The sequence below is a fragment of the Cygnus atratus genome, chromosome 3 (assembly GCF_013377495.2).
Source record: "Cygnus atratus isolate AKBS03 ecotype Queensland, Australia chromosome 3, CAtr_DNAZoo_HiC_assembly, whole genome shotgun sequence".
In the NCBI taxonomy this organism is placed as follows: Eukaryota; Metazoa; Chordata; class Aves; order Anseriformes; family Anatidae; genus Cygnus; species Cygnus atratus.
Window position 1 is genome coordinate 25,403,980 of NC_066364.1, and position 15,916 is coordinate 25,419,895.

General features: G+C 40.6%; 1 protein-coding gene across 1 annotated transcript in view; it reads left to right on the forward strand.

Annotated features, from left to right (window-relative positions):
* Positions 1 to 15,916, forward strand: part of LRRC1 (leucine rich repeat containing 1) — a 70,590-nt gene that overhangs the window by 48,125 nt on the left and 6,549 nt on the right. Inside the window, exons 6-10 of the mRNA XM_035543123.2 lie at positions 988 to 1,051; positions 1,747 to 1,821; positions 3,478 to 3,622; positions 6,472 to 6,590; positions 7,612 to 7,695. Coding sequence (XP_035399016.1) covers positions 988 to 1,051; positions 1,747 to 1,821; positions 3,478 to 3,622; positions 6,472 to 6,590; positions 7,612 to 7,695 — 487 coding nt within the window. The remainder of the gene's footprint in view (positions 1 to 987; positions 1,052 to 1,746; positions 1,822 to 3,477; positions 3,623 to 6,471; positions 6,591 to 7,611; positions 7,696 to 15,916) is intronic.

The window sequence follows — 15,916 nt, forward strand, 5'->3', positions numbered from 1 at the left end:
TTGTGGTTGAGGAGTTGGTGCTCTTTCATAAGATTAATCAGTTATTTAAGACTAATCAGTTACAGTTTGGGGATCCATTTTGGCTGCTTGGAAGAAGCTTTTTATTTCTGTAGTGAAGTAATTTCCTTTCTTCACTGCCTGGCTGCTTCTTGCAGGAGCTCCCATGAATTCTGTTCAGCTTTTTTAAATCATCTAGAGTATAATGTAATATACGTAAGCTATTTTAATCAGAATCTGTTCCCTAGTTACATTTGGGTCCCTTTTGTCCTGTCAATCTCCCCAGTATCTCTGTTGCAGTTGTTTATAGCCGTGAACCACAAGGAACTTTAAATCTCAATGATCAGAAGTTATGAATTGCTAGCTAGGTTTCTCCATTCAGTGTCAGAATTAACCTATCGTAAATGTTGGCAATTTTATTGCTACTGGATGGAAAATTTGGTGTGTCAGTAATGTAACTGACAGCTCTCTGGTTTTCGTGCTACTGCAGCTTTGGAGCAGATAAGCAAAAGCTCTACAGAAGAAGAATGCTTTTGAAGTAGGAAAGGATCTATTCATGTTCTTCTCTGTGTCTGTTCGTGTTCAGAAAACCTCTTTTACATCCTTTTGGGGTTTAGGTACTGTCACATGTGGCCACTATGTGGGATTTCTATTCAGTTGTGTAACTGTAAATGCTCCCTAAAAAGAAATCTAACCAACTGTATTAAACTATATGGCATTGTCCACCCCAAAGACTGATAGATAAAATCAAGGATAATGATTTGGTTGCCTGTACTATGTTTTATGTTTCAAAGGCATACGATTATGCTGACAAACCAAATTATTTTTTAAGTAAGATATTTCTCTAAGTAGTCCATGCCCGGTAAAATAACTGTCTGCCTACAATGTGTTGTAATTTGAAATACGAGTTTCAGTAAAATGAGCTCATTCAAATACGTTTGGTTTCTGTTGGTTTAGTCTGATGCGGTTTTGTTTTGACTTATCTCACAGATCGCTTGCCCAGCTGCAGCGACTAGAAGAACTTGATTTAGGAAACAATGAACTTTATCACTTGGTAAGAGAACATGCCACTGAAAGTGCACATTGGTCTTGTTTCACGCGTAATTTAAATTAAACAGGCCATGGGATGTCCGAAACTGAGAAGAATATGTGGAGGGGAGAGTCTTTCTATATGTGCAGATAAATTTTGGCAGTGAGATAGACCTTCCCATATCTGCTGCATCTTGTTCAGTGGAATATTACTTTGCCTGAACAATTTCTGCACCTGCTCTCTAGAAAATGAGCGCTCCATAGACTTTTTCAATGGAAAAAATGAAAGCGTGGAAGGGCGCAAACTGCACTTGCAGTTGAAGTGAACACATGAACATTTGTTGGAAACTGGAAGGGGGGAGCACAGATAAATGCTCTGCTATATTTCCAGGGGGGGAGTGGGAATCTCTGGGATAGGGCAGAGGCAAACTTTGGGGTTTCAGTGTCTTAAATTGTGGCAGACAGGTCTACCAGAAAATACGTCACCTTTAAGCTGACTCAATCAAATGTTGGATTTGCAGTAGATGAAGAGTTTGCATGCAATTTGTTAAGCTATGGCAGGTAATTTGTCTGGTGGAGTTCCCAAATGCTTCCAGTCACTCTTGCTGCATTGGGCTGTAGTGTGTGTAGTAAGGATTGGTTTACTCAAGCTGTAATTATGGGATGGCTGTTTGGTTAAAAGTCCCGTGTTGTTTGACATTATTACTTTTTGTGTTATAGCCAGAAACAATTGGTGCACTTTTCAATCTTAAAGACCTCTGGTTGGATGGAAACCAATTAGCTGAAATACCTCAGGTAAAGATGGGCTCCAACGATATTGTATCGAAGATGTTTTTAAAAGAAAACCTTGTCTTTTATACCTAAAGGGAGACAATCTAAAATTGACTCGTTTTCGCAGTTCACTTTGTCTGGGTTTGGTTTTGGATGTTTAAGGGTTTTCTCTTCCTCTTTAAAGGATTATACATGATACTGTGCTGTCAGACACTTTCTTTTAGATGTTTCGACAAAGGAGTTGTTTGATAATAGACACTTTGTTCTGTTTATAGAATGACACATCCTCTGTTCACAATCCCGGTGCAATGATCAGGGAACCACTAATTGGCTGAGCTAACCTTCACTTTTTATTATTATTTTTTTTATATCTATCTAAACTGAAATTTTCAGTGATAAAACTGCTGCCACGAATAGAAATTTTGATCTGTGCAGGCAAATCCCCCATCTGACATCAGTTGGGAGGAGAGGGGCCTTAGCATTTAAATCTTGGAGCACTCTAAAGTCTCCTTCCTCTGACCAAGGATAACGTGTGGAAGGGTTTCTTCTTCCTTCAGAGCCAAGTCAAAACCTGTTTTCTCCTGTTGCTTGTGCAGCTTGCTGTTATTTGCTGTATTGATCTCATTGTCAACAGTGTAACTTGGAATTTGGTTATAGGTTAGTGACTTTGTTGTTGTTGGCCTGGCCTAACAATTTTGAAGTGCACGTTCTTAAACGCCGATAATCATTCATAAAAGGTCAAGCGTGACTTCAGCAACTGTTTTCATTGAAGCTGGCCATAACCGTGCATTTTGTGTAATGTCCAAAGGATGAACTTGTAGGAATAAGGGCTGTGTGTTACGTGAAAGATTCTCTTGAGAGGCAAACATTTTATAAACAGAAGGAGTGATCTTGGGAGTTAGGATCAAGGCTGTCCCTGTATGAAAATTGCATATATGTAAGAGTAAAGGACAACCTCCTTCATTCCCCTGCTGTTCTGTTCCCCTGCAGATGATTTAGATGAATAAAATGTGAGCTATTCTAGAACGTGTATAGGGGGGTGTGTGTACGTGGAGAAAGGGAGGGTGCTCTGATAGCTTATAGGGAGAACGGTATTTCTCTGTCAGACTTTCAAGCTAATTGCCAGGTTATCACTGTAAAAATTTAGTAATCGCTAATAATTGTAGATGAAAGCAGTGTAACTTGTCACTTGGAAGATGCTTGCTAGAGCAACACTCCCATTCCTGTTTCTACATTTGTTGCAGCAGGGAGATGTGAAGATAGGAAATCCCTAGATGTCATGGCATGTTGCTGTATCAGCCAGGAGAGACTAATCCGAATTTGCCTAGGGTTAATTGGGAGGGGCAGACTTTAATTATGTGGAGGTTGATAATCTGTAGTTCTGAAAAAACAACTTTGCAGTCTTTACGTGAAGAAAACTCCAGTTTGGGTTGGTGCTTGCCTAGGTGTGCTTCGCATACCTTGTCTGATTACTGAGGCCAGTTGTAATATTTAGAATAAGAAACCCCAACTGAATCGCTCGGTTGGTTTATCATGGAAAATTTAGCTACCTCCTTTTTTCAGCACTTAGAGGTCACGCAAAGAATTGCTTTTCTTTCTGGAATTTCACTGTGATAGTACATTTTTCAAATTGCTTTGCTGCATGTTTGAACACGACTTAAATTTCATCTTGTGTCGCAGGAAGTAGGAAACCTGAAAAACCTGCTTTGTCTGGATGTTTCTGAAAATAAATTGGAATGCCTTCCTGAAGAAATTAATGGTCTGACTTCTTTAACAGACTTGCTTGTTTCTCAGAACTTAATTCAGGTCCTACCTGATGGCATTGGTAAGTACAAGGTGAACGTTGCCATGCAGAACCATTTAATCCTCTGCAAATTGGAAGTTGCTTGTTTTTAAGTCTTTTGAAGTCTTCTCTTTCTGTGTAAGAGATGAGTTTTTCTTAGCTTTTTTTTTTCCTTAGTGTGAAATACATAGCTCTCTTAATTTTGCATTTTAATTGTCAGCATAATGAGTACCTCTTAATTCTTTTTTGGCCTGCACTTGATAGCTACCAGAACAAAATAAAAGTTAATGTCCTCTCTGTTCCTACTGTGTCACGTCACAGTCATAACTCTTCAGCAGTGTAAAATTCTGGCTTGTAACATGCTGTAGGTCCCTTGATAACATTGATTGACAGTATCACTACAAAAAAGACATCCTCTTTAGTGGGATGTGTAATTATCTTGAACTGAACAATGTGGTTAATCCTGTACTGAACCCAGTGAAAGGCTGTTTCAGCTTCAGCCTTCACCCTTGAGGATCCAAATTACCACCTTTCTGTGCCTGACCCTTTATAACAGGTTTAGTAATTGAGGAATGTTTCCTGAAGCATTACCAGTACCTTTTTAAAGGCAAATATTTTTGCCCATGCAGTAGTTAGTGACACATTTCTTTACTGCTCATGAGCTGTTTTTCCAGAATGTTCCATGTTGGAAGAGTATTCCTTGCCAGGTGCTTTTTTCAAAAAGGTAGTGGAAGGAGGATTTGTGAATTTGGTTTAAATGAGAATGTGGAAAAGAATGGACAGACCTCCCCGTTCTCTCTGTATGCTGTGTAAGCCTGAGAAAAGATAAATGTTTCTCTAGAAATTAAATCTAGGGGTGTGGGGTGAGTATTGTGGGTCCTACAGTTGATTAGTGTGTGCTTGGTAGGCGGCTGCAGCAGCCCGTTCTGATGACCTGAGCTGGCAGTACAGTTTTGTACATCAGAAATGGTGCTTTATCTTCTGAGAGGGTACAGAGCACGCAGCTTGCAAGAGGGGAGCTTGTCTGTAACACCAGCTGGTGGACAAGAGGAGCTGCCTGTTCCTGAGAACCCTGTTAAATGCAGGTCTGTTGCTGGGGAAGGTGACTGTGAAGGGCCAGGCCTCATTTGCGTCAGTTTTGTAATGTTTTTTTGAATGTGCTCTTGTCATAAGCACAAAAAATGTGCTACTTAGGTGACTATAATAAGTTACTTGTGTTTGGAAAATTGAGTAGGGCTGCACTACTCACTCTTTTTGTGTAATACTGGAATGTGTCAAGTGAATTTGAGAAAATCTGGCATTGTGATTGATGCAAACCTCGCTGGTCTCTGGGGAAGCTTTTGGGAGGAGCTCAGCTGATTGCTGAACTGTTGGTTGGACTGCTGGATCTGGAGAAGTCGTCTGGTGCAGGCTCCTGCTCAGAGCAGGGCTCTGACCACTGCCAGTAAGTCACACCAGCTGTAGCAGTTTCGCCAGGTCTCTGAAGCCCCTGACCAGGGCTGTTCCAGCATCCCCCCGGGCAGCCTGTGTCAGTGCAGCACCACCTCCCCCTGAGGAAGCTTCTCCTGATGTCCCACTGAGACCTCCCACGCTTGAATTTGTGGCCATTGCTGTCTCACCTGGCACTGCAGAAAAGTTTGGCTCTGTCATCTTTGTACCTGTCCCTTGAGTAGTTGTGGGCTGCTCCTTGATGCCTCCTTGGCTGCCTTTTTGCTGGAGTAAACAAAGTCAGCTCCCTCGTCCGCAGCTCACATTGTATCCCTGCTGCCTCAGCAGCTTTGTGTGGGGCCCCCATCCCCTTCTCCACACTGTGATGTAAAACTGAGTCTGCTTTTACAGTTGCGGCCTCAACAGTGCCCAGGAGATGGAATACAGTAACTTCTGTTGATCTGCTGGCTGAAATTACCTCCTAATGTAGCCCATTTACTTTTTACTTCATTTCTGGTGCCATCTCACTGCTAATCCATATCCTGGTGTCTGCTGTAGTCCTCAGGTCATTTCCAGCAAGGCTCCTGTACAGCCAGTCACTTCCCAGCCTGTAGAGGTTATTCTGTCCAGGTGCAGAGCTCCGTGCATCACCTTGCTGGACTCCAGGTTTTCTTTTTAGGTGGCTGCCTTTCCGTGCATCAGCCGTGTCTTCATGATTTAGCATCAGCAGCAAGTTTGATGTGCTGTCCTATTGGAACTATTGTGGACAGTGGGGATGAGCAGGGAGGCGTCAGCAACTAATGTCTCCTGAATTCTCTGCCCTGGGCTCTGCCTGAGTCAGCTCTGCCTTGCACAGCTCATGAAGGATCATTCTGGCATAAAGGAGCTTTCTGCCCTGAGATAGTATTTTGGCCTTCCTGGAGAGACGACCTTCAAAGAACTTTGGTCTCTGTTCCAAAAAATAAACTTGGGTTTTGTGTTCGACTGACTTTGTTGTATATTAGGACAAAGACTTGATTCTGTTTGGGTTTGGGCATTCGCTTTAGTGTAAGCCTTTGTTATTATGGGTGAATAGACAGGTGATCTTCTAAACACTCCTTTATTAGTAAACATGGAATAATTGAGGGGGAAAACAAATTTTTCCCCTGTTTATAGGCCTTTGGGAAGACACTTAACTTTTAGTCCTTGCCTTTAGATGGAGTACCATTCAGATTGCAATTTTAATACAACTTAATATGCTGAAATATGACTATTACATCATTGAATTCATATTCAAGATAAACAAACTTGCAAAAATATTACAAGCGCCAAGTGAAGCACTGCTCAAATTTTTATTACGTGAAAAAAATATTTCGTTGGGTTAAAGAATTTCTGACAGGTTTACGGCAGAACGATTTTTCTATAATTAAAGCAGGGTATCTGAGGTCACTAAGCCGAACAAATGTGGTGTTCTTTCTGTCCAGGAAAATTGAGGAAACTATCCATTTTGAAGGTTGATCAGAACAAACTCATTCAACTAACAGATTCAATTGGAGACTGTGAAAGCCTTACAGAACTAGTTCTAACAGAAAACCAACTGCAGGTAAGTGTGGTCTTGGCTGATCAAATTGCTGGCAGTAGCAAGACCTGCTGCGAAGTGTTGATTCACTTAGCTTGGAAGTGAATCACCATCACTACTTGCTAAGTAGCAAGCTTCCTTTAGATGCATATAATTTCTAACCTGTTCAATGAATGCTGAAGATCAAGTTGTGTGTAGTAAAAATTCTCCCACCAAAGATCTAAGCAATTACATATTCACTCTTGAATCTTTCATGATCACTAAGGGAATTGGAGCACCTGGAGTGCAGGTATCAGTTACTTTGTTGTGTTTTTAATGTGGAGTTTGTGCTTCATTGTGCTTTTGCCAATTTTTGCTGTGCATTACCTGGATCAGACTTGTTAGAACTGAATAGAAACCCCAAGTGCTGCAGAGCTACTGTTGCACTGTTCCTTGCTCTGCTGTTCTACTCCAGCCAGATAAATATGACAAATATGACATGTGGTCAATTAAAATGGAATCTCAGACTCCTTTCCACTAGGTGTTTCCTTCCATTATTTTAAAATTGCCTTCACATGCTGCTGACGCTTGAAATTGAAAGTAGGATTGTTTGTAAGAAACTGACTTTGAGCATTTCTTAAGTTACGTTGGTGCTTGGGGAAATTAGGAGCTTAAGCCTGTTGGAATGACACCTCTCCAGAGGTCAGTTCATAGCACCTAACTGAGAGGTTTGCCTTTCAGTTAGCTATTTAGTGACACTGAAGTTAGGTAATACGGACATCCTGCATACATGCTGCTGTTAACAGCTGTTGTGCATCTGTCATCTTACTGCAGAGATAACATGAATTCACTCATGAGTTAGAAACTGAAATTCTTGAATGTTTCCTCTGCAAGATAAGACCTTGGAACAACTTTGGAAGGCATGTTCATAGCTGGGGATAGCTATGTGCCAGTTTTGAAAATCAATCAGTCTCTTAATTCGTTTTTAAATTGAGATAAGCTTTTTGTTCTGACTTTGTGAATTTACAAAATTAATTTGCTTATTACTTTGTTTTTGTTGGCACAGACATTGCCGAAGAGCATCGGGAAACTAAAGAAGCTGAATAATTTGAATGCCGATAGAAACAAATTAACATCTTTGCCCAAAGAGGTAAGTCTTGTGCAATTAACTTTAATAGATGTGATTATACAAACAAAAAACTCTGATTTCACATGCCTACAAGAAGTAACAGGCAGCTTTGAACCACTGGATGTTCTTCCCAGAAAGATCACAGCTAGAAACTTCTCCATTAGCTCTGAACAGTGCAAAATCTGAAGAGTAGCTGTGGTGATTTGGTGGCTTGGAAGTGCAAAATGTGTTTGTACTTTAACAAAAAGGCCCAGATCTAATCAACTTGTAACTGGTAATTCCCAATGTGGATGTCAGGTCCAGCACTATTTGAGGACTGAAAGTTCTGTTTGAGTGAATACACTTAAACATAGATATGTTTAGTGGTAGTATAAAAGCACTGCCAGGAGTCTTGCTAGCCTCACTCCTGTGAGCAGGAGTGGAGGGATGGTTTCGAATTCTGAAAAATGATTGACAGTCTTCTTGGTTTTGGAGATCTCAGACTAATTTTACCTTTAAACGTGGGGACTCGCATCACTGATACCTGAAATGTTACAGCTATGATCATTAGGACTTCTTCACAGAATCACAGAACAGATGAGGTTAGAAGGAACCTCAGGAGGTCATCTGGTCCAGCCTCATGGCTCAAGCACAGTTACCTAGAGCAGACTTGAAGATCTGTGAGGAGGGAAACTTCACATCTCTGGATCTCAGTCACTCTCACAGTAAAGAAGTGCTACCTGAAAGTGCTCCCTGAAGTGCTTCTTGTCCATCGTAACAGTGTATGGAGTGAAATGAGGCTAGAATTTCTGATGTGAAACTAAAAATAATGATGGCCTTATGAGTTTAGTTCAGCATTAAGTTCTGGAAAGAGATAGGATTGATATTTAAAAGAGAAAGCAGCATACTTGTGATAGGTTGGAGCACGTGATTGAGAGTTAGTTCCATTTGCACTACTGTTTCTCTGTTGTTTTTGTCCAAGTAATTCTTCAATGACCAAGGTGTGAGCTTCGTTGGGTTGGTTACAGAGAAGGGGCTACACGATAGCCCTTAATGTTCCTTTCCGGTTTGGTTTGTAAACGTGTGTTTGAGTAGAGGCGAGGGAGGGAGGAGAAAGGTGTGAGTACTACAGCTTCCCTGGCAGGACAGTGTCTCCTCCGCAGAGGTGCTACTAGTTCTAAAGAGAAAATTACTGAGGGCGTACCCAGACGGATTGCATAAATGCTAGCAAGCGACGGGATCTTGGGAAAACTGTTTCTGGGTTGGGATCTAATGACAGTTTGATCTTGTGCTCATTCAGCAGAAAGCTTTCCATGTCTTTACAAAGACCTTAATACATTTCATGAGTGTCCTAAGCAATCTGTACTTGAGCCTTGTACAATTTTGTGTCTGGTGTAGCTTTAAACAGAACTGGGCTGTTATAGTGTGGGAGGTTTTACTGGTGTGCTGTGGTTGGTCATTAATATGTTACGTAGTGTGTAAGCACTTTTCTTAGTTAATGATGAGGGGAAATCTTCCAGATAATGCATGCGTACTTAGAGCGAGTTGATGAAACTTAGGATGCATTGAGTGTGAAGCATCACAGGGAAAACAGTATATCATCTATTTGCTCTACAGGGAGAGGAACTTGCTATCCTGTGGGGGACAACGTGTAAGAGAAACTGGTGGTATCTGTAGAGTCTTGGAGATAGTGTATTAGGCCTGTCGCAAGGGGGAAGGTGTATTAGGGCAGAAAGTGTGGCTTGGAGCAGGGGCAAGAATAGGGGAGGAGGCTTGGATTGAGACTCAGTTAAAACAGGATAAATATGGGGCATGTCTGTTTGGGAGAGGTAACAGAATTGAGGGTTTGGTACAGGAAAGAGAAGGTATTGGTGCTGAACAAGAAACAGGGGACTTGGAATCAGAAGTGGATGGCAGAGGCAGAAAGCATTGCCCAGTCAGTGAAGGAGTGGGGATAAGGAAGGGTGAAGTGAAGAACGGGAATGTGTGTGGAGACCGTTCCTGCACACAGGACTTCTGGTATTGGAGAGAAAGGGGAGGGGGCACTTGCACAGGGGGTGGCATAAAGTAGGGGACAAGTCTGTGTTTGGGGGAGCTGGCTGATGAGGAAACGAAAGGTGGTAACTGGAATGAGATGAGCTGAGAAATTGTAGCGTGTCCATGAAATAGAGATAGGAGGGGGTGATTCACCGCGAGCTTGGCAGAAAAACAGAGGAAACAGCTCCTTGGCATCCACGTCTTTGAAATAGATTGTTGTGGTTTTTTTGTTTGTTTGTTTTTCTGTAAAGTCTCCACACCTAAATGTCTTTCTCATTTGAGCAAACACTTTGAGATCACATGTAACAGAATGTTTCATTAAAGTATGTTTTGCTTTTGTTAAAGGAAGTTAGTCCTTCTCTAACTGGAGAGTTGTATCCACCCTCTGGATCAGTTGGTTTGAATTCCGAGCTAGTAATGGCAACATATATCAACAGCTGGTGCAGTGGTAGAGGCAAATGATCTTTTTCCCTTTGGGTGGCAGGGAGGAACAATTTGGTGTTCTGGTGGCATGTTCTGTTTCTACTTTCCTTCTCATAATTACTGACTTGCCAAAAAAAAAAACAAAAAAAGAACTAAAGCAAAATGCATTGACAGAGCACCTAAACTGAAAAACACACCACCATTTTTTGTTTCTTGGAACATTCTGCTTGATAGTGAGAAAGCATACTGTCCTTACCATTTGTTTCCGTCTCAAACTGACTAATTAATACTTCACGCCAGCCACTAGCCTGCTGTGTGTTGCTTAAGATGTCTTCTGAGATGGTGTGGTGAAGATTGGGGTCTCAGACCTTTACATGTCCATCAGGATTAGTAGTTGTATGCTGGTTCCCCCTTCACAGAAGCAGAGTCAAGTATAAAAGTGGAGTGTGCATTACAGATACTCTTGCTTGGTATATTCCTCTATTTTCCCTTTTCCTTTCTGTCTTCCTTTCTGAGCTTTACAGAACTGCTAGACCAGCTGTGCAGCTGTGGTCTTTATCCTTATAAAAAATGGGTGTGGGACATGGTTTTACTGATTTATCTTGGATAAAGGGGGCAAAGATGCAGGGTCTTGTAAAATGCATGTAGAAAAAGTGGAGATTTACGCTATAGAGAAGAACGCGTGCAACTGATATCATGTTTACACACTGGTATCTTTATTGTTCCATCCAGAATTGTTCCTGTAGCAAAGAGAATGTTTATAGGTGTAATGGCAGAAATTGTGTGCCTGCTGTAGTATTATAATATAGTCTGGTGAGATAACTTATGAATTCTAGCTTTTTTTTTTCTTCGTTTTTAGCAATTGACTTGGATTAGATTTTGGGTCAGCCTGGCAAACCATTACACTGTCAGATTGCTTCTGTGCACACTTGTAAAACCGGTCTCCACCTTTTGGTGTAACATTTCTTGACTTGGGATTATTGAGGAATTCGCTTCAAAGTTCCTGGTTCAAAGGTTCTTCTGGATGTGGTGTTGGTATATAAGGCAAAATGTGAAACAGCTGAATGCCTGACAAAGGCTTGAGTCACAGATTTCATCTTCAGTATCTCATCTTGCAGCTTGATCCCTCTCTCGGTGAACTGAGTAGTGAAACAGACTTCAGCAAGAACAGAGTATGTCTAAACCTGTTCGTAGTTACAAATGTTTTTCCCCTTCTACTTGAAAGACCTGCCTGGTGACTCTTTTGTATTGAAATCCCACCCTGGCACTGGAACGCTGGTGAAACTGGTGTGTTGATTTTGGCACTTACATAAATAACCTCCTTGGAATGTTTTCCAGTTCGTGTGCTTTCATTAATGAGTCTCTACAACTTGCAGAGATCTGGTAATGTGTCCTTCCTGGCTCTGAGGTGTATTGTGGCTGAGAATTAGTACTACAGGAGGTGAAACTGTAGGGATTCCTTGGCAATAACCGTGCTTTTTACATTTCTATTTTTTTCAGCAAGTTGGGGCTGTTCTGTTGTTTCTGTTTTTGACTTCCTATGTCTCTCCCCTCATTTCTGTAAATGTGTTTCTCGAACAGAAAAAAGGCATTAGGGAAAAATGCAGGAAAACTTGTCATGAAGCAGATGGCAGGGAAGCTCTGTTGCTGTGCTCCTCGTGCAGTATTCACTGGTGGTGCAGGAGATACTAAAGTGTGTCTGTAGAAGATTCTCCTAGCCAATTTAATGTTAGTAATAGTTGATACTGCTACTTATAGTGAATTGGGCAGTTTCTTCCATGTCTAAATATATCCTGTGCTTGCCATTAAAGAATTAATCCATGTTATCTGGGGCCACGGAAAATTCTGACATTTTTTGCTCTGAATCCAAACAAAATTTTGGTTATGACACCCTGGAAAAGGTTTTACAACAAAACAGGAACTGTGTTTAAATTTCCAGTACATTTATCTGAGTTCTAAAAGCCTGGTGAGAGGTCTTGATGCTGTCAGCTGTACTGAGAGTTAAATAAAAGAGATGTCACTGGGCCTCAACTAGTCATGTACTAAAATGTAATTGTAGTATTTGTCACAACGGTGTATCTTTTATATTTTTTTTATACCCGTGTGAAAGAGTCTAACTGTTAAAGGACAGTAGAATTGAGTCATAGCATTTAAGCAGTTAACAGATGCTGAGACCAAAAGGTGTTATTCAATTAAGGTAACTTCAAGGTCTTTTAAGTTTCCCACCTTTAATCTGTGCTTTGGTTTTAGAGCACTAGCAAGATGAGGATGTGTCATAGTAATCGGTGAGATTCGGTCAGTGATGATGAATGGCTGTAGCTGCTCAGCTGGGCTCGAGAGGAACCAAAAGGGAGTTCTTGGGAGGGATCTAAAAGGGAAGACAGAGGTGAACCTGTAAACTCTTCATGGGTTTATCCACAGAAAGCTACAATTCAGGTGCAGTGGTGTCACCAGCAGGAAAAAACAAATGGCAACCACAAGGTTATCGTAACAGAAAAGTGCAGCTAAAGGCATATGATAAAAAAAAAATATGCAACTGATGCAGGTGTTAGAACAGCAACCTGTCTGCAGTAGAAAAATGGAGTCATCAGCAACATCAGCAGAGAAGTGATGTGCTAAACTTACAGTTCTGGGGGATTGTTTAAGATGAACTGGTACTAGGTACGTGGATGTCAAAAACCAGGAAGCTGAAGTGATGGATGCTGGTCGTTCTCAGAACATAGAGGGGAGTTTTAGCAGCCAAGTTAACTTGTTCTCTGTGTGCGTCCAAGTCTTACTGTTTCTCCAGAACAAAGAAGCTGATGAAAGATGAATATCAGAGTGAGACAGAAGAACAACATAACCACCAAAGCCTCTCTAAGGGTAGAGTTTTGTGTAGAACCTACAGAGGTCTTAGTGACACTCATACTCTGCAGAGAGCCCACCAGATGCAAATAAGCAGTTCTGTTGAGACTTTACAGTACTTCAAAAATCAACGATCGCAAAATTAGCCTTTCATATTAACGATCATTTTCTACCTTAGATTCAGTCTGACCATTGTTTTGTTGTTTTTGTTTTTAACCTGGAGTTTTAATTGACTGTTCTCTGGAGATGGTGAGATAAGACAAGTGAATAACTCTTGCAAAAGTGGCTAGAATGCAACAATTCTTTAAAGTGGTATGACTTAGACAAACACAAGTCATTTGAGACATTTTCCTGATGTCCAGTTCCCCTCAGAAGGATGTGAGGACCTATTAAACCTCCAGGCTTTGGAGCAATTATTCACGTGCCCAGAACTAAGCACATGCTTGTCCATTAAACAAAGTCTTGTGCTCGAAATGAACGATGTGCTTAACTGTTAAGTGGGCTTGTGGTCCAAAATGTGTACTTGGTGCCTACGTCACGGTTTGGCGAGGTCTGTTGTAAGCATGTGATCACACCCAGGGAAAGCATGAGCAGAGTGTGCCTGGCTCTTTGTCAGTCGATGACTTTAAGCCAAACCAGCAAAGTTCCAATAGTGTACTACTTCATAGTGGTCACGGTGATGTGTTTCTTTCAGCTTGCCGTTTGGTGTGTGCGTTGTGCGTCAATGATACCACTTTGGTTTTTCAAGTGTTGGACCTGATGTCTTTCTGTACTGCTGAACGAGTCCAATCTTTTTTGAAACGACAAAGATTTTAGTTTTTTTTAACTGTCAGCCTGTCTTTTTTTCTCTGTGATACCCTGCCTGATGCTAACTGCTTGTTAGATGCTGCCTGTGTTTTTGAAAAAGTTTCATACAAAGGTTTCTGTATTATCTGTTATGCCCCTCAGCTGCCCTCTTCAAATAAAAAAAATCACCAAAAAAACCAAAACTCTACCTCTGAATGAAACAAACTTTGAACAATTATCCATTAACTTTAAAATAGCTGAAGACAGCAGCAGCTTGTGAGTCCTAACCCTGTTTAGAAGTAGAATAATGTATGTTCTGTCTCCATTTGTTGGCATGCTCTTGTCCAGTATGGATGAAGAAACATGAATTGAACATCTTTTGTATTTTCTTAATTGTTAGCCGCTTGGAAAATTATGGGTCAGGTAAATTGATAACCCTGTAAGTATTATTCAGTCCACGGTTCTACTGTTACCTCTCATTAAACTGCTTTAAATGCATGACGACTCAGGCCGGCTGGTTCCACTGCTGCATTTTTCCATTGTCACAAGTAACAGAAATTTCAGTCTCATCAGGGTTGCATGGCTTACTTTGTTTGTTTGCCTAAATTGTTTGGATCTTCATGCTCCAAGACTGAATAATGCAAACTTCATTCATAGAAAAGCGAACACTGTGTACAGTTAGGGCATCACTTGCCAGCTCATCAGCATCCACACAACTTTATCTTTTGCTTTTCACGACTCCTTGTGCTAGATATACCAATTAGACAGTTTATGTACTGTTTTTTTTCCTGTATGGCACTCCGTATCCTGCGAATGTGTCAAGGCACATTATTTAAGAACCTTTACATGCTTTCAAGTGACAAGCGGAATTCTTGTACTAAAAAGTGTTTGCTTGTGGTTTGAGCGCTGGTTTCTAAGGGCTTTGATTCACAAGCTAAAATAGCTAACAAGGTTGCTGCTCGTGTGTACACACAGGCTCTGAGAAGCTGATACTCTTGTGAAATGGTGGCATCTTAGAGGGCAGTGATTGCAAAGAAACCAACCCAGATTTTGTTTTGTCAACAGAATGTTGTGCTGTAACTTTGCGCTCTAAATAGCTTGTGAATCAGAAGCCATGAGCAGCTGATATCTGCTTTCTTCCATTAAAATGTATTTATGAAATAAAGGAAGGTGAGTGGGGTATAATTGCTCCATTTGATTGTTTTATTTTCTAACTCATAGTGGCATCCTTTTTAAAATGCCCTTTTCCTTGGTAAATAGCATAGGTTAAATTGAAATGATTTTTGCTTTGACTAGTAGAAAAGCTTTTGTGGAATTTGCCTGTAATCTAAAACTTGATTTTGGACTAAGCTGCAGATTTTACAGGGACACATCTGACAGTTAACTAGAACACATAAGTAATTTCAGCTCAGATTTGGCTGCTTCTGACCTAGATTAAGTGAGGTGTTGGCTATATTGTAACACAAGAAGCTTCTTACATGTGTGTAGCTGTAGAAGTCCCTAATTTTTGAGCTAAGGTCATCTAATAGGTTTGCTGTCTTTAGTTCAGTTTTAAGTCTGCTTGACTTGAAAGCTTCAAAAGGCTTTGAATATTTTTCTTCTAATATTTGAAGTAAGGGAAGAAACTTTTTCCACTCTTGTGAGTTTTGTAACTGGAAAACAAACAACAGCTTTTTGAAGCTACATAAGATAAGCAAACAAAGGTAAGTTTCTTTTGTGACTAGGAACAAAGAGTTACTTGAAGCAGCTTTCAAGTTGCTAAAACTATTAATCTTTATGTTTGTAGAAGTAGTAATTGCCATCTGGAACAAAAAGGCAATATTTTAAAATTGAATTTAGAGGGTTTATTTTTTCTGAAATATACGTACCTTTGACGTAAATTACAGATACTTCAAGGGTAAAACTGAAATCTCATCTTTTGCACCCCAAAACTATCTTGGGAATGGAGCTGCTTAGGTTTGGATAAATTAGTAGAGACAGAGGATATTAGATTGAATTGGCCAGTTCAGATGGGAATTATTTTGAAATTAGATGCTTCTAATAAAACAGGGCGTCAGAGATGTTACTCATAAAGCCTACTTTCTGTGAACTCTTCGTTACTCTTTGCTGACTCAATAAATGTCAGGAGTTGATTGGTTTATTTAGCATTTTGTATTGCCTAAAGCCCCATTGC